Raw genomic sequence first — 26,298 nt, 5'->3', positions numbered from 1 at the left:
GGGGGGTAAATCTCAAGCAGATGATGTGCTGATCGCAGAGCCTGACATGGGGCTCCATCTCACAAGGCTGAGATCATGACCTGAGCTGAAATCAGGAGTCGGGATGGTCACTTAACTGCCTGAGGAACCTAGGTGCCCTTGATATGTCATTTTTAAATCGTTACATCTTTAATTGTAATTTACCTATTACAAAAAAGGAAGAACTAATACTTGGATACAAAGTGAGATACGTTTATAGTGACCTGTTAGGAACTCTAGATGGCCTTGAATGAATATTGCAAATTAAAAAAAAGTTTATAAACTAACCAAAAAAAGTTTATAAACTAATCTTCTTTGAAAACTCTGAATTTCTTAACCTTTTTTTGTTTCTAATCATGGGGTCCTGTATTCCGATTTACCTGGTAGAGGGCAGTCATCCCACCCCACCCCCAATTAACAGAAGATAATAATATCATTAAATTGTGTTTTGTTTCAAAATTCTTTTCTTTTAGCTCTGGAAAGCAAGGTTAAGTGGGTATGAAGAGGCCCTGAAGATCTTCCAGAAAATAAAGGATGAAAAGAGCCCAGAATGGTCCAAATTTTTAGGACTGATTAAAAAATTTGTGACTGATTCCAACGCAGTGGTTCAGTTGAAAGGATTAGAAGCTGCACTTGTTTATGTTGAAAATGCCCATGTAGCAGGAAAGTAAGTTGTTTCTTTCCAGCTATTCTGGTAAAACCCTTGTCTGGTGCTGCATCAATTAATATATGTATGTTTGTGGATCATTGTCCTTAGTTATTAGCACTTTTAGAAGATATTAAATTTCTTACTTTCATAGCTCCTTGGTACTTGTTTTTCATTTGGTTCTTATCTACTCTCAGAAATCTAAATGGAACATGAGATCTCTAAAGAACAAATTAGAATTGAAATACCTTAAGGTTTGATGAGCAAGTTTCCTTTGGAGCCTTCCATATGGGAATTAACTTTAAACCAGAGGGAAAAATCTCTACTAAGTTTTAGAGGAAACTTCAGGGTGTTAGCAAAGGAATTAACAGAATTTGAGTGGAAAGCATTTGGGTAGTACAAAAATCTCTTTCTACAAGGCTTCCCAGCAAGGTGATCTAAGAAACATGTCTTTCTCTCTGTGGTGATTAGGCATTTTTACCTCTTAGGAGAGGTGTTGCTAATTAAACAGCCTCTCTGACTCCTGGCCAGTTGGACGTATGCTGCAAATGATCCAGGCTTCTAATCACCCACTCTCCCATACCTCAGAAACCTGGTTTTCTAATGCTAGTCTTAATGTCATTGAAAGGAACTCTCCATAAAAAGGGGGTGGGGGCTCAACTTAATTGCACGAGAAATATATACTTGACTTACTTCAAAGATTATACCAATAATGACAATCATTAACCTGACAGTTTTGTTAACAGTATTACTGAGTTTCCCTTGCCATTAGTGAAAATGTTGCTTTTTTTTAAATTGCATTTTTCTTCTGATACCAGAAACTTTTTTGATGAATACATGTAGCCCCAACCCACTCAGTTCCTCTGAGTTCCAATGGTACAGGTTTTATTTAATTTAGAAAAAAATTCAAAGCAGTAAAGTTACTATAAAATCTTGCCAAGGAATCAGGAGCAGCCTTTTGATATTAAAGGTACATATCCATCTCCTCTGTGAAGAAATTCTCTTGTTCTAAGAAATGCTTAAAATGACCTTTTAAAATTTTTTCAAAAAAGCAAGACTCTGTAATCCTATTTTTAAAAAATACATCTGTATGGATGTCTATCTGCTCTTGCTTGTAGAGCGATAAATCTGGAAGGATAGGTACCAAATAGTTGAAAGTAGTTTTCTCAGGATAATGGAATGTCAAAGGATTTTTGCTTTTTTATTTGAATTTTCTACATTTATAAAGAGAAGATAAGGTTCTGTGTCATTGCTTGGTGTGACATGTCTTAAACTTTTATGGTTTGTGTAGGTTTGTCTTTCATGTTCTTGAACATAAATGAAAAAAACTCATTTACTTTATTTCTAAGCCTTTTAAAAAGTATTTGTCATGCCCCCCCATGACCTTTTCTAGTTCTTTCTACTAAAGTGTGTTTTTGAGTGTAGTGGTGGTTGTTTGTACTCTATATTACAGAACCACAGGTGAAGTTGTGTCGGGTGTTGTAAGTAAAGTGTTCAACCAACCCAAAGCCAAAGCCAAGGAGCTAGGCATTGAGATTTGTCTAATGTACATAGAGATTGAGAAAGCCGAGGCTGTGCAAGAGGAGCTCCTAAAAGGCCTGGACAACAAGAACCCCAAGATAGTAGTGGCCTGCATAGAAACACTGAGGAAAGCCTTAAGGTAAGACTTGTTGCTTTAGTTCTCTGCCCTAGAATATCTCAACTGAGTTTGAGTTCCTGGCATAAATAGAAATGAAAACTGCTGGCCTTGGCGTGCCACACCAACCAGGAAAATTGACCTGGGAAAGTTAAAGTCATTCCTCAAGTGTGGCACTTGCTATTCAGTAATCTTAGCCTTCAAGTAGTGTTGCATAGTTATTTTATCTAAATCCCCTTCTAATGAAGATGAACGGGGAGATTTCTGACCTGTTTTCAAATTAGGAATTGGCGTTTTCATGGAAAAACACTCCTCAGGATATTTAAAGCTTGTTATCCTCAAGCATATGTACGAACTTTGAAATGTTGGCTAAAGATTATTTATTTGCTAAAGCAGACCTTTGTTTTGATGCCTTTTTGTTTTTTGTTTTGATGCCTTTTTATTAAAGTAGAAGTAAATGCTCTATGCCTCTAAATAGAACCACAGCAATAGCAAATAGAAAGTAATTTTTACTCTTATGCAGTAAGTTATTTTCAATGCAAAAATTTCTTGTTGTTTGGCAGTGAAGTTTTTCATGAATGAAATCTCTTTCAGGAACAAGTGGCTGTAATTTGCTATGGAACTCTGACTTAGACAAACCACTGTTTTGTTCCGATTTGGCAGCCCTTCTAATCTGATATCCTGTCCCCATTACTATCCACATGAGAAACTTTAGAAAGCAGCTCTAGTGAAATCCTAAATGTGTGACCTATGAGAGTGAAGACCATCCCAACTCAGCTCCCTTGCAATTTTGTGTATGACCTACTTCTTGGAGAAGATGCTTCCTTTGGTGTTTATCTTATGTAGAAATACCCAAATTCCTAAATTTTGTTAAATGATACTGAAATTATAAATTTTAAACTTTTACATTGTCTTTTGCTTGGTTCATAAATTTCTTTTATAAAATTTGTCTTCACTTAGATTTTTGTGTAATATTTCCTCATTTCAAGCCTAGTACAGTATAGTGGGTGTGGTTTTATGAGTAGTAAATAGTGTGTTCAATCTGTCATCTTAGAAATTTATTGATTGACTTGGTTATCAAGACTATGCTTATCTCAGGGTGCCTGGCTGGCTCAGTTGGTGGAGCATATGACTCTTGATCTTGGGGTTTTGAGTTCAAGCCCCATGTTGGGTGTAGCGATTACTTAAAAATAAAATCTAAAAAAATTTTTAAAGACTGTGCTTATCTCCATAGATATGTTCTGTCCTTAGTAATGGATCTCTTAATGAAAATGTGTATTATGCTTATAATCAGCCTTTAAAGATTTTATTTTTATTTGAGAGAGAGAACATGAGCAGGGGGTGGGGTAGAGGGAGAAGGAGAGGCAGACTCCCCACTGAGCAGGGAGCTCAACATGGGGCTTAGTCCCGGGATCCTGAGATCATGATCTGAGCCAAAAGGCAGAGGCAGATGCTTAACTGACCGAGCCACCTAGGAACCCCTGTAATCTGCCTTTAAACTAGAAGTTGTTTTTTTTTTTTAAAGACTTTATTTATTTGACAGAGAAAGAGATCACAAGTTGGCAGAGAGGCAGGTAGAGAGAAAGGGGGAAGCAGGCTCTCTGTCCCAGGACCCTGAGGTCATGACCTGAGCCGAAGGCAGAAGGTTAACCCACTGAGCCACCCAGGTGCTCCAAAACTAGAAGTATCTAATTCAGAATGCTGTAAATTCTAATTATTTTACTTTTAAGCTGACTGGGAAAATAAGTATAGAAAAAGAGCAAGTTAGGTCTTCCTTCAGATGTTGTAGTTTAGTTCTATCCCTGTGTGATTCTTTATTTGTCCTAAGGCATCTCAGAATCTATCGTAGAAATTAGATAGCTCTCTGGGACCTTCAAGAACCTTGAGGCCAGGGGTGCCTGGCTGGCTCAGTCTGTTAGGCATCTGCCTTTGGCTCAGGTCATGATCTCAGGGTCCTGGAATCAAGCCCTGCATCAGGCTCCCTGCTTAGTGTGAGGCCAGCTTCTCCCTCTCTCACTCCCCCTGCTTGTATTCCCTCTCTCACTGTGTCTCTGTCAAATAAATAAAATCTTAAAAAGAAAAGAACCTTGAGGCCAAACTGTTCAATCCTAAATTCCAGAGCTTCCTCAGAGTACTCAAACTACTTGTGTTTATGAGAGCTTCAGGAAATCAGAAATGTTCTGTGGCCCCTAAAGCAGGCTTCTAGAACCCATAGGTGGTTTTCTTTCTTTCTTTCTTTCTTTTGTAAGATTTTATTTATGAGAGAGAGAGAAAATGAGCTAGCACATGCAGAGGGGAAAGGGCAGAAAGAGAGGAAGAAGCAGACTCCTTTGAGCAGGGAGTCCTACTTGGGCCTCGTGATCCCAGGACCCCGAGATCATGACCTGAGCCAAAGGCAGATGCTTAACCACCTAAGCCACCCAGGCGCTCCCATGGGTGGTTTTCTATAGTAATATATTTAGTAACCAGATTAAGTTTTGTTTAGTTATCCGTTTCCCATGTGGACCTCTTCTGTAGGTTTGTCTTCCATCTTTCACTAGGCCAGGATAGTGAAACAAAAAAATCTGATAATTTAAAATTTTAAAGGAAGACTCCAAGATCCCTGATGTTAGGTTCTTCAGGCACAGTGTGGAGTGTCCTGTTTCATAACCCTAAGTTCTTATTTTTCCTTTAGTCTTAAAGGTCAACTGAGCCAAATTAAAATGTTCTTTTCTATTAAAGGGGATTTTAAAGGAAATCTTGGAGATCATCTTGTTTATTTTCATGTTATGATATCTGTATTTAAACTATATAACCACATTTCTTTTTAAATATCATTTCTGAAGGAGAATATTTTCTGTCTCCTCTAGCCTTTTGGAGTATGTCAGTAGCTATTACTAAAATTTTTTGTTGCATTTGTGTACAGGAGATAAATTTATACACATTAGATAAATAAATAATGTAGTAGATAAATAAGTTGACCCTTGAACACCACAGGGGTTGGGGTACTAGCCCCCATGCAGTCAAAAGTCTGTGTATAAATTTTGACTTCCCCAAAACCTAACTACTAATAGTCTACTGTTGACTGGAAGCCTTAGAGATAACTTGAACAATCAATTAACATATTCTGTATGTTATCTGTAGTATATACTGTATTCTTGTAATAAAGTAAGCTAGAGAGAAGAAAATGTTATTATAACATAAGGAAGAGAAAATACATTTACATTTTACAGTACTGTACTGTAAAATGCCTATGTCTGAGTGGACCCACACAGTTTGAACCTCTGATGTTCAAGGGTCAACTTGTATATGAGTTCTGCTACAGAATGTTGGTATTGTTTCATAACCGAATCCCTCTTGCTCCGGAATTTGTTATGCAGAAATGTTAACAGTGACTCAGAAAGCTAAATTTGGCCAGTTAGGAACTTAAAAATATAAAATGTAACAAATACATAAGGTTAAATGTACTACCTCTTTTTTTTTTTTTTTTAAGATTTTATTTATTTATTTGAGAGAGAGACAGTGAGAGAGAACATGAGCGAGGAGAAGGTCAGAGGGAGAAGCAGACTCCCCATGGAGCTGGGAGCCCGATGTGGGACTTGATCCCGGGACTCCAGGATCATGACCTGAGCCGAAGGCAGTCGTCCAACCAACTGAGCCACCCAGGCGCCCTGTACTACCTCTTTAAAAGAAGTCAGAATGCAACTGTTTTCGTGAAAAACTGAAGCAAAGAGAGATATAGGTTGCCTGGAGTTATAGCTGATAAGCTTCGAAGTCAAGAGTGAAACACATGCTGCCGGGATTAGTGATCTGTCAAGTTCAATGAACCACCTTAATCATAAGAACTATTAAAAATTTACTGCAAGGGGCGACTGGGTGGCTCAGTCCTTAAGCTTCTGCCCTTGGTCCAGGTCATGATCCCAGCGTCCTGGGATTGAGCCCCGCATTGGGCTTCGTAGAAAGCCTGCTTCTCCCTCTCCCATTCCCCCTACTTGTGTTCCCTCACTGTCTCTCTCTGTGTCAAAGAAATGAGTAAAATCTTTACAAACAAAACAAAAAAACTTACTGCAATTAAATTTCACTCATCTAAATATTTCGATTTTAGTCATCTAAATAAACTGATTTATGTTTTTAATCTTCTATATGTATATACATGTATATTTAAGATGTTATACAGGTTTGGTCCTTTATAGATTTGAATTATCCCTAACCTGATTACATAGGTTAGTTTTAAGATTTTTATATTCTGGACCCTAGGCATTAAATAACATTCTTAGAAGAGTGATATCTAAACATAGATGTTAGAAATTCCTTTTTTCCCCCCTGCCTTAAAAAAGCTCAACTATTACTATATAATAAGTACAGAAGTATGTTTTAGTGAATGAAAGCTAACGCTGCCCAAATATATTGAATGTTGACAAGTTTGGTTTTTTTCTACCCAATGTTTTATTTCTAGTGAATTTGGTTCCAAAATCATCTTGCTTAAGCCAATTATCAAAGTGTTGCCAAAACTCTTTGAGTCTCGAGAAAAAGCTGTTCGAGATGAAGCAAAACTAATTGCTGTGGAGATTTACAGATGGATTCGGGATGCTCTGAGACCTCCATTACAAAATATAAACTCTGTCCAGGTGAGGCACAAAGTTTTTTGGTTGTCTTTGCATAAGACTAATATGACGGTGTTTCCTTCCTGTTGTTGATATTCTGTCCTTAAAATTACTATTTTTCGTTCTTAATTTTGAAATCAGTTTTTTTATTTTTATTTTTTCTGTTTGGACAACATGCATTTTACTTGTTCTTTATTATAATTGGTTTTAGAGACATTACCTGATATAAATATATCTGAAGTCATGAACTAATTAGTGTCCTAAAAAGTGGATTTTATTTTTTTTCTAACTGCATAGACATACATCTTCAGTAGTAATATATCAGTTTATGTTACCAAGGTATAATTTTTTAAATTTAAATTCAGTTAATTATCATATATATTATTTGTTTCAGGGATATAGGTCTATGATTCATTAGTCTTATATAATACCCAGTGCTCCTTACAACACATACCCTCCCCAGTGTCCATAACCCCAGTTACCCTACCCATCCATCCCCCTCCCCTCCAGCAACCTTCAGATCGTTTCCTAAGATTGAGAATCTCTTATGGTTTGTCTTCCTCTCTGGTTTCTTGTTTCATTTTTTCCAAATGTATACACTTTAAATGTGTCCCTCCTTTTTGGCCTGTTAGAACCACATAAGTAAGAAATTAGGTTCTGATGTTAGTAAATATTAATGTTAAGTACGTTCTCTAAAGGTGAGGATGTAGGTATGTTTTAAAATATATTTTATGATATTTGTAGTTGAAAGAACTAGAAGAAGAATGGGTCAAATTGCCAACAGGTACTCCTAAACCAAGTCGATTCCTGCGTTCCCAGCAAGAACTAGAAGCTAAATTGGAACAGCAACAGTCAGCTGGTGGCGATGCTGAGGGAGGTAAGCCAGTTTTAAACACTGGTTTCTGTGAAAATTAGCAAGAACACCCCTACCTCAAGAACCTATGTTTACTAGGCACATTTTGTAGGACTGCCATTTAACAATATATCAGTCATTTATAGCATTAATAACTGATTCCTTCTATATCAAGATTTCATCAGGGTGTGAAAGGAGTGGTAACTATTTGCTAAGTAAAAACCTTCCATCCATTTTTAAGGTTTGTTTTGTTTTTCCCCTGGAAGGTGGTGACGATGGTGATGAGGTGCCACAGATAGACGCTTATGAGCTTTTGGAAGCAGTAGAAATTCTTTCCAAACTTCCCAAAGATTTTTATGACAAAATTGTAAGTAATGGTAACCTTCTTTCATTTATTTCATTTAAAATAGTTCCTTGATTATAATTAGATTGTTCTGCTGAGCCCTTTTCCTAGTACACCGCTTTGCACCCCGTCTCTTCTCTAGTAGTGTCAGTCAGTCCCCGTACTACTGTGTATGTATACCTACTACAGCACTTTCTTTTAACACATCTGGCCAAAACCGAGATCATTATTCTTGCCTTCTCCTTTATACTCATTGTCTCTCTGGTTTTATCTTTAAATATCTGTCAAATTCGGGTGCCTGAGTGGCTCAGTGGGTTAAAGCCTCTGCCTTCGGCTCAGGTCGTGATCCGAGGGTCCTGGGATCGAGCCCCGCATCGGGCTCTCTTCTCTGCTCGGCGAGTAGCCTGCTTCCTCCTCTCTCTCTCTCTGCCTGCCTCTCAGCCTACCTGTGATCTCTGTCTGTCAAATTAATAAAAAAAATCTTAAAAAAAAAAATCTGTCAAATTCATCTTTTTCACTCCATCCCACTGCCACTACTTTACCCCAGGGTTCCTTGATCTTGGCATTGTTGACATTTTTTACCAGATAATTCTTGGTCCGGGGGGGCTTTTCTGTGCTCTGGAGGATGTTTAGTAATATCTCTGCCGTTTACCCGCCAGATATCAGTAATACCATTCCTCAAGTCTGACAACCAAAAATGTCTCCAGACTATGCTAAATATACCCCAAGAGACACAATTATCCCCAACTAAGAAACAGTCTTATCCCAGCCACCATCATCTCTTGCCCTACGTGCCATGGTAGTCTTCTTGTAAGACTCCCTGTCTCTGCTTTTGTCTCTTTCCCATCACATTTCCCAGTGTAATCAAAGCTGTCATTTTTTTTTTTAAGATTTTATTTATTTATTTGACAGAGAGATCACAAGTAGGCAGAGAGGCAGGCAGAGAGAGAGGAGGAAGCAGGCTCCCCGCCGAGCGGAGAGCCCGATGCGGGACTTGATCCCAGGACCCTGAGATCATGACCTGAGCCGAAGGCAGCGGCTTAACCCACTGAGCCACCCAGGCGCCCAAAGCTGTCATTTTTGAAAATAAAAATCTGCCCATATCATTGCTTCACTGAAATCCTTCCAGTGGCTTCCATGAGATTAATATGATGTCTGAAGTTATCCTATAGCCATTGAGGCCACCTAAGGCACCTTTTAAGTCCCTGCTTACCTTGCCAGCCTTACCGTCTCTAATTCTTCTCACTCTGTGCTCCTGTCATCCTGCACTTCTGCCAAAATCACGTGTGCCACACTCACCGCCCCCCAGACTCTGGATTTAATATATGCTGTTACTTCTGCCTGTAACATTCTCCTGAGTCACCCCATAATATTTCTTCATCCTCTAGATCTCACCTTAAGGATCACTTTCAGGGGAGATCCTAGCTGGCAGCCTAAAGTAGGTTGAGTCCTCTTGCTATGATACCAAAGCAGCTTGAACTTCTCTTTTCATAATGGTCATGACTTAGTAGTTATTTAGTGCAGATTTTCCTAGCTCTGCTGGCAAGCTCCTTCAGTCCCCCATTAACTTCTGATTAACAAATACTTGATAAATTAAACTACACTGTCATCTTCTCCAGAGTGGCAAGTTTGTCACCTTTGTTGTATCCCCAATTCTTTCAGATAGTGGGAATGCAAAATTACCGAATGATTGCTTGATCTCTAGTGGAGTATTTTCTACTTTGTGGCCATAAAACAAAACAATCAGCATTGTACCACCAACATATAAAACTGATCACCAGGATTAGAGCAATTTTGGTTGTTGGTCATATGATTGTCTTTTTCTGATCTTTTTAATGTTATCAGTATGGAAATTCCTTTCTCCTGTAGTTGTGCCACTATGAGATATGCTAGAAACACTTTCTAGCAATGTTTCCTGTTTAAGACTTGCTTACTAGCATTTGACTAGAAAGTGAGAAGGAAGTCTATGGCATCCCATTCTTTTGCTTACAGAACCTTAGGGTTATGAAATGTTATGAAAATACTTAACCATGTATGGACAGAATTTTATATATATGAGCAAAATATTCTGATGGGCTGCCCAGATTTGCAGTTTTGTTTTTTAACCAGTTTCTTTAAAAACTTTCTGAAAACAAAAAATAATTATATATCTTTGAATTAGGAGCATGCAAGAAATAGACTTATTTTTTTTTATTTTGCCTCCTAATTACTGTTCTATGAGTAACTCATTCTGTGTATTGCAGGAGGCAAAAAAATGGCAAGAGAGGAAGGAAGCTCTGGAGGCTGTGGAAGTACTAGTGAAAAACCCCAAACTGGAAGCAGGCGATTATGCAGATTTAGTCAAAGCATTAAAGAAGGTAAGTGAGGGGACGCCTGGGTGGCTCAGTCGGTTAAGCCGCTGCCTTCAGCTCAGGTCATGATCCCAGGGTCTTGGGATCAAGTTCTGAATCAGGCTCCTTGCTCGACAGGGAGCCTGCTTCCCTCTCTGCCTTTGCCTGCCACTCTGCCTACGTGTGTGTGCATGCACGTGCGCTCTCTCTCTCTCTGACAAATAAATAAATAAATAAAATCTTTTAAAAAGAAGAGGAGGAAGAAAAGTGGGAAGAGTGTCAACACTGGTAACCTGACAACAGACCAGGCCTTTGAGTTTCTCCCCATCAGTCATCTTTTTTTATCACAACTACATTTCCATTTAAGGAACACTATCAGTCGTTTTCTAATTATAGGCTTACCCTTGTAAAGGATTGTTTAAAATGCCTGCCCTAGGTTAGTTTGGAGGGATTGATTTTCAGTCTTTATTTATTATCATTTTGCTTTATGTGGTCTAGTAGCATATACGAATCTCAAGAAAAAGAGGGTCTTGGTGATGTAGAACCAAATATTCTAATTTTATAGTTCTATAGGGTGAACTATTTAAATTGGCTCTATTTAATGGGACAGATGTTAAATATGAAGAACATTTTCCCATTAGATAACAAATAATCCCACATTGTATATCTGCATGTAAAGTGAAGGATGTGTGGTCATTATAAAGCAGACAAGTGTTGGGGCACCTGGGTGGCTCAGTAGGTTAAAGCCTCTGCCTTCAGCTCAGGTCGTGGTCCCAGAGTCCTGGGATCGAACCCTGCATCGGGCTCTCTGCTCAGCAGGGAGGCTGCTTCCCTTCCTCTCTCTCTGCCTGCTTGTGATATCTGTCAAATAAATAAATAAAGTCTTAAAAAAAAAAAAAAAAAAGCAGGCAAGTGCTAAGTAAGAAAGAAATGCTTTTAGGAAATAATTCTTTGTTTTTGCTCCTGGTTGATAAATTTGTATGTAGTGGCTTTTCATAAAATCTGAAAGTATAGATCAAATACTGCTGGTATAGTTATATAGTTTAAGAACAAACTCTAAAGATATATTCTTGAATAGAGAAAATTTTTTAATTTGCTTCTTCGGCCTAAAATTACAGAGGATTAGAATGGTGTGGGGAGTTAATCCCTAGTTGTATGCACATGTATGTACAGTAATTCTCATTATTCATAGTAGCCATGTTCTTTAAAGTCACCACAACACTGAGTTAGTGAATACTGACCCAATTGCTGCTAAGGAAACACAGGGCTAGGGTTCTCCAACTCTTTGGTCTCAACATTTTGATCCATCAGTCAATACATAACTTGTTTTATTCTCTTTGAAGAGGTCTCAATATATATTATTGATCCATTAACACTGAATTCATGGCCAACAGCACCATAACTCGTGCTTGAACAAAGCTTATCTAACACAAGTAATTTCTGTGTCAGGCCTTTTTGCACTTAGGAACACTTCAGCACTACACTCAGGGGCCGTTTCAAACAGTGAAAGCACCAAGAAAAATTACAAAAATGGGGAAAAAAATTACAAAAATGGAAAAATGAAATAAGAAGGCAGTGTTGCTTCGTTCATTCTCAGCTTGTAAAGTGCACACCAGGCAACTCAGATTTTTCACAGCTCTGTGCTTGTCCATGAATGACTAGGAGAGTGATTCGAGTATTGATTCAGGGGGTGATGATGTTAACAAGTAGGTGAATTCGCAAATATAAAATCCGTGAATAATGAGGATGGGCTGTGTTTTCTTATAGTCCACTTCCCATGCTTTCCTCCAAGTGAGACATGGAGGCAGAGATATGATTTTTCCCAATCTTGTTTAGTCTTCAGTCTTCTAATCTTGAAGAGCCCCAAACCCAGGCAAGATTAATTAGAAGGTAGTTGTGTAGAGGGAGAAGATTTCACCAACCTGCAGCATGGGAGGAAGGATAAAAGGTAGAAAGGCACTAAGAGAGGGAAATGAGATTCTAGTGGCATTGAGAACTTAAGATTCTCTCTGTAAATTTCAGTGTATAATTTTTATCTCTAGTCTTATTACTTGTCCCTGAATTCTCAGTGCCTCAGATTAAAGCTTTTATTTTTGTCTTATCTAATGATACAAATCTTTTTTTTTTTAAGATTTTATTTATTTATTTGATAGACAAAGATCACAAGTAGGCAGAGAGGCAGGAAGAGAGAGGAGGATGAAGCAGGCTCCCTGCTGAGCAGAGAGCCCGATGTGGGGCTCAATCCCAAGAGCCTGAGATCATGACCTGAGCCAAAGGCAGAGGCTTAACCCTCTGAGCCACCCAGGCGCCCCCATAATGATACAAATCTTAATTGATGTTCTCCACATGCGTTTTCTTAGGACATTAGCTGTTCAGATAAATACTGTTTTGTGATTTCTCTTGGCATTTGAATATAAATAAACTCTTGTTATATTCTTTACAGAGAGGATATGGATTTTATATTTGAGTAGTCATAAACAATAGATTTCTGTGAGAAACTTCTCCCTCTTCCCATGGTGGAGTGGGGGGGTGATTAAAGGCTTACAAACAAGTAAAGAGAAATTTAATTTTATGACTAAAATATTTAAAACAATGAGAAGTTAACCTCAGTTGTATACATAAACCAGGAACAAGGCATTTTAAAAATTTTTATGTGATTTTACTTGGATGTAAACACAAACTTCATCTCCATATTATGGTGACTTAACAGAGACTTGTCAAAAATGGGGAAATGAGGAAATGTAAGAGAATGAGACTGAATAGGCTATAGATGGATCCCTTATCCATCCATAAATGGTCTCTTTGCTCTGTTGACTCTATCAAGTAATCCCACTAAGCTCCCAGTTTTTTGCCTTTAATGTAAGTAATGCAGAACTACTCATTTTGAAATTCCTTTTGGTATTCTGGAAATTATCTCTATTTTTTCTTTATTATTTTTATTAACATATAATTTACTATTTGCCCCAGGGGTACAGGTCAGTGAATCATCAGGTTTGCACACTTCACAGCACTCACCATTTCACATACCCTCCCCTATGTCCATAACCCAACCACCCTCTCCATATCCCCCCTGGAAATTATTTCTTAAACTGTCTTCTTTCAGGTTGTCACATGGCTTAGCATAGTCTGTGGGCTTTGCTGTTTTCACAGGAAGTTATAGTTCTTTCATTATATATATATCTTTCATATAGTTCTCTCATTTATAAGATACTTTCTCCCCTACCCCTTATGCTACCTTCCCCCCAATATCTTCTTTGACTTGGCCAATTACCTGTGGATGCTGGTAGATATTTTAAATCTTTAAGGTTTGAGTTTTCAAGGTATTTTATTGTATATGCTTGCTAGCTTGTTTTTTTTGTTGTTGTTGTTTTTTTTTTTTTTTTTTTTTTTTTGCTTGCTAGCTTTTTTTGTGGTATTAACCTTTTTTTCACTTGGGCTTTCTACATTTACCCCCCCCCCCTTCCTGTTTATATTCATTGTAGTTTTATAAACATGGTGGATTTCATTGATTTCTGATTTTGTCATTGAGTGTTTTGTTTTAGTTACTATTAACTAGTGGCTTAAATTACTATTGAAAATAAATATAAATTGATAATTATAGCTGACCCTTGAACAACATAGGTTTAGACTGCATGGGTCAGTTTACATGTGGATATTTTTCAGTGAATACAGAACAGTACTATAAATGTATTTTCTTTATGATTTTCTTAGTAACATTTTATTCTCTCCAGCTTTATCAAAAGAATATGGAATATAATACAAATATAAAACATGCGCTCATCAACTGTTTATGTTATCAGAAAGACTTCTGTAGTAGTAATTAAGTTTTGGGGGGGTCAGAAGTTATATGTGGATTTTTGACTACAGAGGGGCCGTCACTGCTGCTAACCCTCAACATTGTTCAAGGATCAACGGTGCTTAAAATAATTTTGTAGGCCTAGATTTGTGGGAGAAGTCCCAGCACTTTTCTTTTTTAAGATTTTATTTATTTATTTGACAGAGAGAGAGAGATCACAAGCAGGCAGAGAGGCAGAAAGAGAGGGGTAAGGGCGCCTGGGTGGCTCAGTTGGTTGAGCAACTGCCTTCGGCTCAGGTCACGGTCCCGGAGTCCCGGGATCGAGTCCCGCATCAGGCTCCCAGCTCCATGGGGAGTCTGCTTCTCCCTCTGACCTTCTCGCCTCTCATGCTCTCTCTCACTGTCTCTCTCTCAAATAAATAAATAAAAATCTTAAAAAAAAAAAAATAAAAAAGAAAGAAATAGAAGGGGAAGAAGGCTCCCCGCTGAGCAGAAAGCCCTTTGTGGGGCTCCATCCCAGGACCCTGAGATCATGACCCGAGCCAAAGGCAGAGGCTTAACCCACTGAGCCACCCAGGCACCCCCCAGCACTTTTAATTATAGAATATTTCCCATTATTTTGGTTAAATTAACTTTGTGAGCTATAGCTTCCTTTCCCTAGTCTAGAACAGAGTTGTGGAGATTTTCAGATCTGGATTGAGTCCTCCCCCTGCCCATGTGTATGCTGTTTTTCTTAAAAATAAAGACATTACACCTTGCCCACTCCCATTTCCCTATTTAGAGCAACTTGTTTAATCAAACTGCGATGTTTGACAATGAGTGTTGAAGACAGACCGACCCGGTCCATCACTCACCTATAAGTTCATTCAACCGCTTAACCATCTTGAACTATAACAGATTCACGGGATCCTCTTCAAGACTTTCCATCAGGATCATCATTGTCTAGGGTTCAGCTCCCACCGGTCGTTGCTCTCATGGTGGATATGAGAGCTGTTCTCCCAAGAATAGGAATGATTAATGGCCTTTTTCTTTTGAGCTATATTAAAATACTAGTTCCAAATCCCATCCCAGATTCATTGAACTAAGATTTCTTGGAATGGGGTCTGGCATGTTTTCAGTGACCATCCCTAGAATATATATTTATATGCTAAATATGAAGTCTTGCATCTAAATAATTCCTGACTTGTTCTTTTGGTTTAAGAAAAAGAGCAAACATTTATAAATGCCAATAGTGAGTTTAATACAGAACTGAATGGAAGCTTTTTCTCTATGAATTTATAGTAGTTAGGGATTTAACAAAATATTTATTAGGACCCTGATTTTATCCCTCTTATAAGAAAAATGAATTTGCCATAACATGAATTTATAGTGTGAATATGCTTTGGTAAAGAAAGCAAAAGCTTTGGAGTCAAAATAGCTGGGTTTAAATCATGTCACATCGCATTTGCTCGCTCTGACCTTGAGCAAGTTAATCTGTATTTAATTTTTGAAGTCTACAAAATTTGATAATATTACCTAGTTTATAGGCTTTTGGTTGAAAAATTAAATAACAAAAGAATTATAAAGCACCTGTAAAATTATGGCATCTAATTTGTTTTTAATAAATGCTAATCTTGCCTCTTAATCATTATACCTTAGCACTTAGGGAGTGCATGTAAGTGCCATCTGGAACTTCCTTGCATACTATGCACTAGGGGTTGTTTAATTCAGGGAATCAGGAAGGAAGCATTTTGCTTATGGAATCATTCTGCTTATGGAATTCAAGATCTTTGGGATGAAATAAAATCCGAGATGGAATCGAAGCATTATTTCCACCTGGGAAAAGAGTAAAGAGTGAAAGCAGGGTGGTGGTATAAATAATGCTGGAGAGAACTCTGCTAAGAGACTTGAAATGCACACTTGACGATCATTAGGTATTTAAAATGGCAGCCGCAAGGCCAGAAGTTCCCTCGGAGGGAAGGTTGCAATGCCATTTGCAACTTAGAGTCCCCATGGACTTCTTGAAGGTACCTGTACCAGCTTCTACTGGTGCTCCTTGGATATAAACATTGGAGCTTTTCCCTGTGGTGTTTTTCTTCTGAGATCCACTGTCTTTTGGCTTTTCCTGCCCCAGACAGAGCAAAGTCAGCGGCCCTGCAGCTTCTCTGCCAATATTAGAGTCCCCTCCTGCAGAGTTGTGCAATGGTGACAACCCAGACTACCATGGATGGAGAGTTAGCTATGTGAAGTTGTGGTTTTATGTATGTGTTACTGGTAGAATTTGAAGATAGGAGACTAAACAGAGTGAAAAGGACGCCCTCAAATTTGAAATAGTCAAGGAAGAATTTTTCCTCTTTTGTAGGAAACAAAATTGGCTATCCATTAGCATAACAGCTTGCAGAGTTCTTTTAAGAATGCATTTTTAGTTCTGTTCTACAGAGTTGTGACTGTTTTGTTTTCCTTTCTTCCCCTCTCTTTGTAGGTTGTTGGAAAGGACACCAATGTCATGTTGGTGGCTTTGGCAGCAAAATGTCTTACTGGCCTGGCTGTTGGGCTAAGGAAGAAATTTGGACAGTATGCAGGACACGTGAGTAACACTCCTTATTAGATATAAATTGAGAGCATTACTACTAGTGGCAGGCTAGCTTGCTTTATGATTTAAAACAGCTCTTTGTAATAGATCTTTATTTATTGGACAAAGTGAATTTTTGCTAAGTTTTATTAATATTGAGCATAACCCCTCACAACATTTCAGTAAAGTTGTTGGTTGTAAATAATTCGTTTAGCTTTATATAGAAAATTAGGTATACAGCCTAAATACTTAGTTGAGTTGATTTGCTTATTACTTACTTACTTATTAATATTTTGCTTTGTTCTTATAAGATTATATGCAGTATAACAGGATAAAATGAAACTTGCGATAACCACCTGGACAGTGGTTATAAAATATATACAATATATTATATTGTGTTTTCCTATTAAAAAATAATAATTTACTTACATACTTGAGACATTTTATATAGGTTACATTCTTGGTGGTGTATCAATTTAATTTATTCTAAGAAATGTGACTGGAGCCATTTGTGGAGTATACTCTCTTTGTGTACATTTAGAAGCACTTAAGTTTGGTAACAGTTTTAATAAATTGAGATGTTTTCTTTAACTGTGGCATTTGTCAATTGGCCTCTGAATCTGGTCTGAATTACTTAGAATGGTGCAGCATCCTGAAAATTGACCCTACTAAGCTTTAGGGTTGAACTTGTTAGCCACTTGATCATTTGATCACCTAGAATGGCTTTTAGAGGCTCCTCATAATTTGTAGTCATGTGTCAGTTTTATGTTGTGAAGTTAATGTCTAAGCTCAGTTATGGTATTTGGAGCTCGCTTACTCATAGCATTAAAAATAAGTGCAAAGAACTTAACTGGAAAAAAAATACACTACCAAATAAAAATAAGTTATGACTAACTTGTTACCAGGGAAATAAAAATGTGGGTCCATAAAACCCTTAGACATGAAATTATAAATTGGAATAAAACTATAAGTATTTTATAGCAATAATATTTATTATGCAATACTTATATGTATATATGCAATCCATGTGCTAATTAGCTTTGGGTCGTTTTCGTGTTACTTATTAGTGTACTTTTTAAAAAAAGAATATACTTCAGTTTCAGTAAGCATAGGGCTCCTTGCTCAGTGGGGAGCCTGCTTCCCCCTCTGCCTGCAGTTCTCCCTACTTGTAATCTCTCTCCCTCTGACAAATAAATAAAAATCTTTAAAAAAACACAAAAAACTATCATATACAGTATTTGATGTCAAGCATGTTAATGGTTCAGGTTTATTTTCTTGAGCTATTTATAAGCTCTCTTTTGTAAAATATATATAAAAATTATCTTGATTTTCAAGTTTATAACTACTAGTATTAAAAAGTCTTTTATATTTCTCCATGGAAACTATATTCCATCTGGTCTCGATCACTTATGTGCAATCTTAAAAAAATTTTTTTGGGTGACTTTGAGCTTTGCTATATCTCGTGGACCTTAAAAAACAACTTTAGGGGCGCCTAGGTGACTCAGTGGGTTAAAGCCTGTGTCTTTGCCTCAGGTCATGATCCTGGGCTCCTGGGATCAAGCCCCGCATTGGGCTCTCTGCTCAGCAGGGAGCCTGCTTCCCCCTCTCTCTGCCTGCCTCTCTGCCTACTTGTGATCTCTGTCTGTCAAATAAATAAATAAAATCTTAAAAAAAAAAAAAATTTAATTTGCCTGCTAGCACGGTGCCTGGCACTCATTCGATATATTAGGTATTCAATAAATATTTTATGAATTACAGTTGGTTTATAAGATAAAAATTATAAAAATTCCAACTTTATTGATCTAAACTTAGTATTTGAATAAAAGGGTATGCTTCTGATCAAAGTTGTTACGGTTTTTAGTACTGTTTTTTTTTTCTTAGTGTCGTAAGGGGGTGGGAGACTTCCCCAGACTAGTGAAGTGTATCAGAATCTTAGGTGGGGAAGAAAAATTATATACTATACCTGTTCCACTATCCTAAATCCACCTAGTTGAGAATCTTTTTGTCTAAAAAGAGATGTTACTGATAGAAATGGTTATATGGTTGCATGAAGATGTAGATGCAGAAAAAGAATTGAGAAGCACTGCTACCATGGTACAGAATGGGAACCCTTAATTGTTGTGGCATAAGATCCTTGTGCCCTTCAAGAAAGTAGATGACTTTTTATCCAACTTAGATGTTCACTTTTTTTCGGTAATGCCAAACATTGTTTAATAATGGCTTTATTGAGATATAAGTTACATACTATAAAATTCACCCCCTTAAGGTGTATAATTAAGTGGTTTTAATATATTCACAAGGTTGTGGAACTCTCATGACCATCTAATTCCAGAACATTTTCATCACCCCCCAGAAAACCCCTCAGCCCATTAGCAACCACTCCCTTCTGATCTACCTTTGTCTGTGTGGATTTGACATTTCAGGGAATCATTTAAATAGATCCTATATATGTGGTCCTTTATGACTGGCTTCTTTGAGTTCACATATTTTCAAGGTTCATTCATGTAGCATGCCAGTACCTTGTATTTTTTCGTTGCCAGCAAAATAATATTCCAGCTATTTGCTTTTATAGGTTGTGCCAACCATTTTGGAAAAATTCAAAGAGAAGAAACCTCAAGTGGTACAGGCCCTGCAGGAGGCAATCGATGCAATCTTCCTCACCGTAAGTCATGAGTGACTCACACATGTGTGCGTACTGACATCTAATGTAAATTTTGTCAGTGTAATATTTTGATTATTCTTACAATGGAGAAAAGCTCACTGACCATGTTTTCTTTTCTAAAGACCACACTGCAGAACATCAGTGAGGATGTTTTAGCAGTCATGGATAATAAAAATCCAACCATCAAGCAGCAGACATCTCTTTTCATTGCAAGAAGCTTCCGCCACTGCACTGCTTCTACGCTGCCAAAGAGCTTGCTAAAGCCCTTTTGTGCTGCTCTACTTAAGGTATAGACTTCTCTTGGGAATTGGGGGAATTTTTTATACTTAGGGAAGTTTTTTTTTCCCATATTAATTATGAGCGGAGATTACTTGACTTACGGATATTAGTAGATTATGGTCTTTTGAGGATCAGACCCTCTGTAGCTTTGGAAACTGAATCCAAATTCTTGTACTCTGTGTTCCTATTCTCAAAGAAAAATACAAGTTAGCTTTATGATTCCACTAACTGCTAAACATTTTGTTTCTTATTTGGCCCATACACTGGTTTTCTGCTGGATCTGGCCAAGCACACAGGCATACAATTTGGAATCTTTGAAGATCATTTGCATATGAGGCATTTTAAATAGAGGGTAGGAGGAAAAGGAAATACTTATTTGCTGAATGGATTACCAGAGGTTTCCTTAACCCAAAAAGAATATATGAAAGAGTAACTGTTAGTTGGCAAAAGGAAAGCTACACTTAGCTTCAGTAAACTGTAAAAAGCAAGTTCTTTATTCAGTAATCACCAGTCTGAATTAAAATCAGTAAGACCTAAAATATCTTGGATTAAGATCATTTTGCTTCTTCCGGACCACAGCACATCAATGATTCTGCTCCTGAAGTAAGAGATGCTGCTTTTGAAGCATTGGGTACTGCATTGAAAGTGGTGGGTGAAAAAGCAGTAAATCCATTCCTAGCTGATGTGGACAAACTCAAGCTCGATAAGGTAGGTTAGGGGTAGGATTTTTGTCCGATTTCATTATAATCTATCTCTGTGTATTATGATTTTGTTTCAATTTTGTCTTTCATGAAGACAAAAATGGTGGTCAGCTTGGGAAAGTTATTTCATTTGCTAGTGGTGGTTCAGGCCTAGAGTGTAAAAACATAGCTTCTGAGGATTTAAATTTTATTTGAAGCTACCGTGGAGGTTTGAATAGAAATAGCTTTCAGATTATTTAAAAAAAAAAAAAAAAAAGCTGAGTGATCAGTTCATAGAGGAGGTAAAAAGAATGTTTTAAGATAAATTTGGTTCTAGTATCTGGAAAATTACCTTTCTAAATATGAATGTTTTCTGTCAGAAATGTAGTTGTATGTTTATTACAATTTTAATTTGTGTAGAAATAAAATGTGAGAAAGTGAATAATTTATTTCTCCTGAAAAGGAAACTTTCTGAATTCTCATATATTTGTGGTTTAGGTGAGTTATTAAGCACTAATGTAGTGATAATATTTCAGAGCTGGGCTTAATGATATTCACCTTAATTTCATTCTCTAGATCAAAGAATGTTCAGAAAAAGTAGAGCTGGTACATGGTAAGAAAGCTGGACTAGCTGCTGATAAGAAGGACTTCAAGCCTGCTGCTGGAAGGACTGCCACTTCAGGGGCTGCAGGAGATAAGGACACAAAGGACATTTCAGCACCCAAACCAGGACCCTTAAAAAAGGCACCTGCTACTAAGGTTAATAGATGAGACGGAAAATATAGTTCAAAAGTTAGAATTTAGTAAAGCAGGATCTGAGTCTCAGGTTCATTATCCTTCCGATAGATTTCATTTGAGAAATGAACTCATTACCACATTAAAAATATAGCAAAACATCCATCAACCAAGAGTGTTCCAACAATACATTTGGTTAAGTAAACTCATAATAGAATTAAAAATGGTAATGAATGTACAGGAGCCCATTTTGAGGGATCATAAAGTATCATTAAATGAAGAAAATGTGGCAAGGCACTTAATATTAATAGTATCACCTTGGTCATTTTGCTAATAAGACTGCTAAATCACATCACCAAGTCTACATACCAGTCAAGGTCATGTACCTTTGTACAAGCATAGAAGAGGGAAATGCCTAAAGATGAATATGGCATTATTTTAAAGAACATTTGTCCTGTGGACACTGAAGCATGAAATTATCTACTATAGATGCAGAAAGCTTATTCCTTTCCTCACCCTGAACCCTAACATGAAGTTAGGGGAGAGAACTGGTGTTTAATAAAGCATTACTTTGGAAAGTGTTTTACCTAAGTAATCTCATTTAATCATCAAACAACCCATGAAATTGGTGTTTTGTGATTCCCATTTTTCCAGAAAGGGAAAGTGAGACTCGGCAAGGTTAAGTATTCTGCACAGAATACTGTGCTATTTTTTTGTTCACTTGTTTGTTTATTCTGTCACCCCACATCATCCCGTAAACTTTAAAGGATAAAGATCTTATCACTGCTCAGTTGCATATGCACAGACGAGTTTCTGGCAGAAGCAGGAACTGGGCACACATTTGGTGAATGGCTAGGGTTGCAGAACTGGGATTTGGACCCAAGTGTCTCCAACTACAGTCTGTGTACTTTCATTCATATTTTGCTGTTTCTTCAGCATTCTCATGTGGGGTTAGCAGCGGTTCCCTTCTGTCTCACCAGCTATTGCCTCTCTAGACAATGACCTGGGCACAGGACCTTAAGGCCTTTTCTTATCTTGCTGAACCTTGCCATGCTGGCTGGCTTTCTCTTAAACACACAAAAAAATCCTTTAAAAAAAAAAAAAAAAAGTTGGGGAGCAACCTGCTTCATTCTTCCTTTGAAAAGACTTATTACCAATATGTCCTATTAAGCCAGTAAACATATATGTCTGTAAAAAAGAAAGAAAAATTTATTAATTTATTAATTATTATTTATTAATTTAATTAATAAATTAAAGATTTATTAATTGAGGTACTCTATACAGAGTGCTATTTATTACAGGAAAGGATCCAGAAGAGGTGTTCTGGTTAGTCAAAGAGTTTAGAATTTTCTGTTTTTATGATCAGAAAACAATGAACTCTCTATCAGATTGTTATTACGAACCATCCAAATCATACTGCTGATAGGAACTGGCAGGTATTGGAGGTTTCATTTGATTAAAAAAACAGGTTTGTTGTTTTGGCTAACTACACCTTAAATGCTCAGATTATGTTCAAGATAACATTGGTTTCAGAGGAGGTCTGGATTTTGCGGACTAATTTGACCCTCTGCATTTTATCTTTTTCTTTTCTTTCTTTCTTTTTTTTTTTTTTTTTTTTTTTTAGGTTTGGGGCATAGTTTAACAAATATCCAAAACAGACAGGAGGAATGATTTGAATAGTGATGTGTGTAGTGATGTGTGTTACCGTATTAACATTACTACCATTGGCTGTGTGCCTTGTGATAAACTGTGATTTTCTTGTAACCTTTCAAAACTGGATATTTAAATCAAGATGTTTAAATCAAGATATTAAAGAGAGTATTAGCATTTCTTGTAACTTTTCAAAACTGGATATTTAAATCAAGATGTTTAAATCAAGATATTTAAATAGAGTATTAGCAGATAGAAGCCAGTAGGTATAATAAAAAGTATGACCAACTGAAGTTTATTCCAAGATTGCAAGGATGGTTCAATATTAATATTCAAAAACTTAACTAAATTTAAGATTTAGTTAAGAGATAAAAAGAAATCTAATTTCAGACACTGTAAAAGAATATAATAGATTTCAGCATATCTTCATGATAAAAATTCTTAACTACATAGAAATGGTTGGATACTTTGACATGACTAAATACATACAGAGAGATCTATAGACAGCAGTAGACCTGGCAAGCCACAAGTCAATATCATGCTTCATAGTGATGAAAAACTAGTACTTCTATTAAAGTGGGAAGTAAAACAAAAAATGCCTGCTGGCTCCATTATTGTTTAATAACATTCTACAATTAGATAATAAAGTAAAACCTAATATGAGGTAGGAAAAGGCAGAGTTACCACTTTGTAGATCATATGGTCATATACTTGGAAAATAAAAGTAGGCCAGCTGAAGAACTGTTACAACAATAAAAAGATTCATTTCTGTGGCCATCTTCAACATAACTAGACCACTTGCCATTGCCATAACAACCACTCTATTCCTTCAAAATTAGGTAGTTCTACATTGAGTTAATGATATATTTTCCTGTTATTGGGGTATCTTGTAGTGAAGTATTGGGTAGCTGCTGGAAGTTAGGAGCTGTCCTTTACTAGTGTAGGAAAGATTTAGAGGTATTTAAAGGCATCAAATGTTAATTCTCATATTAATCTGTAAATGTAGTATAATTCCAGTCCATTTTCATTTCATTTATCTCTAGCTCATTCTGAATTAGAGGGTCTTCTTACTAATGGGGCCTGCAGATTTCCCCATGGATGGCCTTTAAGAGGTCTACCTGCCCTTGAAATTGCTAAGTTCCCTGGGTACCAAAAATACCCTGTATTTATTTGGTTGAGTAGTCCCTCATTTTAAAACAAATTTTCAGGGAATCTCTGGCCCAAAAAAGTTGAAAAAATGCTGTTCTAAAATCCTAAGTGGTTTAGTTTTGTGTGTGTGTGTGTGTGTTTTTTTAATTGCTCTTAGGCTGGTGGGCCACCTAAGAAGGGGAAACCAGCTGCACCAGGAGGTGCAGGGAGCACTGGAACCAAGAACAAGAAAGGATTGGAGACCAAAGAAATAGTGGAACCTGAGCTCTCGGTCAGTATTTTGCAAAGTGCCTCAAACTTCTAAAGGCACGGAAAGTCAGTTCCTATAAGATTTGAATTCTTTGTTTGTGGAGTTCTACAACATGGTTTATTGAAACTGTGCCTTCATGAACTTGCCCTTTATGGTAGTAGGATAGAAGCCTCAGATACTATAGCAAACCTGTGGAGTGTTCATGTAGTTTGGCCTGGGGTATTTTTACAATCCTTGTTATCTGTTTCCTTAAGCAATTCTTTTTTTTTATTTTTTAAAGATTTATTTATTTATTAGAAAGAGAAAGCAAGAGGGAGCATGTTGCCGGGGGCACGGGGAGGGGCAGAAGGAGGGAGAATCTTAAACAGACTCTGCGCTGAGTGTGAGCCTGACACAGGACTCCATCTCTTGACCCTGAGAGCATGGACTGAGTTGATAAAACTAGGAGTTGGACATTTTGACCGACTGTGCCACCCAGGTGCTCCTCTCCTTAAGCAATTCTTAATTTTAGTGTTTTTGTATCTTACAGGTAGAAGTATGTGAAGAAAAAGCTTCAGCTGTCCTTCCTGCTACCTGTATACAGCTTCTGGACAGCAGTAACTGGAAGGAAAGGCTGGCCTGTATGGAAGAGTTCCAAAAGGTAGATGCATGGGATTGAGTTGGATGTGAAATGTCATTACATAGAAGCAATGAAATTGACAAAAGTGCTTGTCCTGCTTCCACTGTTTCACATCCAGTGAACATGTTTCAGGGTCTTAACTAAAGATAAGTTGGGGGGGGGGGTATTTTTTTTTAGCTCTGTAGTGTTTATCTCTCAATATCTGCTTTCTGTGGCTTCTATAAGCTCATAACTTAATACTTAAGAAAAGTAGGCTTAGTCTGAATTACAAGATTTAGATGCATTTTAATATCACGGTATTTGTTCATTAAACTCAGTAGGCAAACAGATAGTTCCACTCAAACCCCTCATCCATTTCTCGGTTTCCCTCTTCATTGTCACGATTCTTGGAAGAACAGACATTATTACTTGGTATGAGAAGCTCCTTTCAGAAATCTGTGCATGGTAGTTCCTTTTGACATTTACCCTGATTCTAATGAGAAGAGTTTGTAGAAACCACAAAAGCACTGGGACTTAAAGCAGGAGACCTGGCTTTCAGTCCTGCATGTGCCACACTTATCAGGTTTAGACCCAAGTTTGTGTATCTTTGAAATTTAATACTTAACTACTTCTAACCTATCCTACTTTGCTATATGTTTTTAGGAAAATCAGATAACTCAAAATATGTATAAGCAGTTTCTGCCACACACTAGGCAAATGCAGTGTTACGGTGATATTCCTTGGAACATATTCTTGTTGAAATTCTGAAATGCAGGGTGGGTGGGTGGAAGATTTTCAATGGTATTAATATAAAACAACTATGTATCAAATATCCAACTTAAGAAACAAAGCTGTCTAAGCTCCCTCTGTAACATTCCTTGTTTCCATTCCTCCCTCTCTTTCAAGTCACCTACTTGACTTTTTTTTGTACTGCTTCCCTGGCTAATCATTAACCCCTTAACTCTCAGTCTATTATTTTACTTTAAGGCTGTTGAACTAATGGATCGAACTGAAATGCCATGCCAGGCATTAGTGAGGATGCTGGCCAAGAAACCTGGATGGAAAGAAACCAATTTTCAGGTAATTTTATTTTAATTAACATACAATGTATTATTTGCTTCAAGGGTACAAGTCTGTGAATCATCAGTCTTACACAATTCACAGCAATCACCATAGCACATATCCTCCCCAATGTCTATAACCCAGCCACCCTCTCCCTCCCCTCCCACCCCCAGCAACCCTCAGTTTGTTTCATGAGATAAGAGATCTTATGGTTTGTCTCCCTCCCGATTCCATCTTGTTTAATTTTCAGGTAATTTTTAATTGGGAATTTTAGTATCTTTCATTGAGGTAATTTCCATCGTATCATCCTATGGAGTGAGAGAGGTATAGTTTTGGTAATGATTTTTAGACTTTTTTAAAAAAAATCAACCAATGTGTCATCTAATTTGAAATGTAAACAGTGGAGTGTGTGCATTTTGATTAAACACAAAAGTAGATCTGTGTAACTGGGAGTTTATGTATATGGAAGGTTTTTTT

The 26,298-nt window shown here is 37.2% G+C and overlaps 1 protein-coding gene across 4 annotated transcripts in view; it reads left to right on the top strand.

The window, feature by feature from the left end:
- CKAP5 (cytoskeleton associated protein 5) overlaps window positions 1-26,298 on the top strand; it is a 108,062-nt gene that overhangs the window by 37,663 nt on the left and 44,101 nt on the right. For all 4 annotated transcript variants that reach the window (XM_059141236.1, XM_059141226.1, XM_059141235.1 and 1 more), the window contains exons 3-16: window positions 492-685; window positions 2,118-2,324; window positions 6,736-6,907; window positions 7,628-7,760; window positions 8,003-8,103; window positions 10,323-10,436; window positions 16,667-16,771; window positions 19,329-19,418; window positions 19,541-19,705; window positions 20,277-20,405; window positions 20,954-21,136; window positions 24,069-24,182; window positions 24,691-24,801; window positions 25,747-25,839. In XM_059141236.1, the coding sequence (XP_058997219.1) occupies window positions 492-685; window positions 2,118-2,324; window positions 6,736-6,907; window positions 7,628-7,760; window positions 8,003-8,103; window positions 10,323-10,436; window positions 16,667-16,771; window positions 19,329-19,418; window positions 19,541-19,705; window positions 20,277-20,405; window positions 20,954-21,136; window positions 24,069-24,182; window positions 24,691-24,801; window positions 25,747-25,839 (1,911 nt within the window). The remainder of the gene's footprint in view (window positions 1-491; window positions 686-2,117; window positions 2,325-6,735; window positions 6,908-7,627; window positions 7,761-8,002; window positions 8,104-10,322; window positions 10,437-16,666; window positions 16,772-19,328; window positions 19,419-19,540; window positions 19,706-20,276; window positions 20,406-20,953; window positions 21,137-24,068; window positions 24,183-24,690; window positions 24,802-25,746; window positions 25,840-26,298) is intronic.

The sequence above is a fragment of the Mustela lutreola genome, chromosome 1 (assembly GCF_030435805.1).
Source record: "Mustela lutreola isolate mMusLut2 chromosome 1, mMusLut2.pri, whole genome shotgun sequence".
Classification (NCBI taxonomy): Eukaryota; Metazoa; Chordata; class Mammalia; order Carnivora; family Mustelidae; genus Mustela; species Mustela lutreola.
The sequence above is the reverse complement of the archived record's forward strand: the minus strand, read 5'-3'. Positions and strand labels throughout refer to the sequence as shown.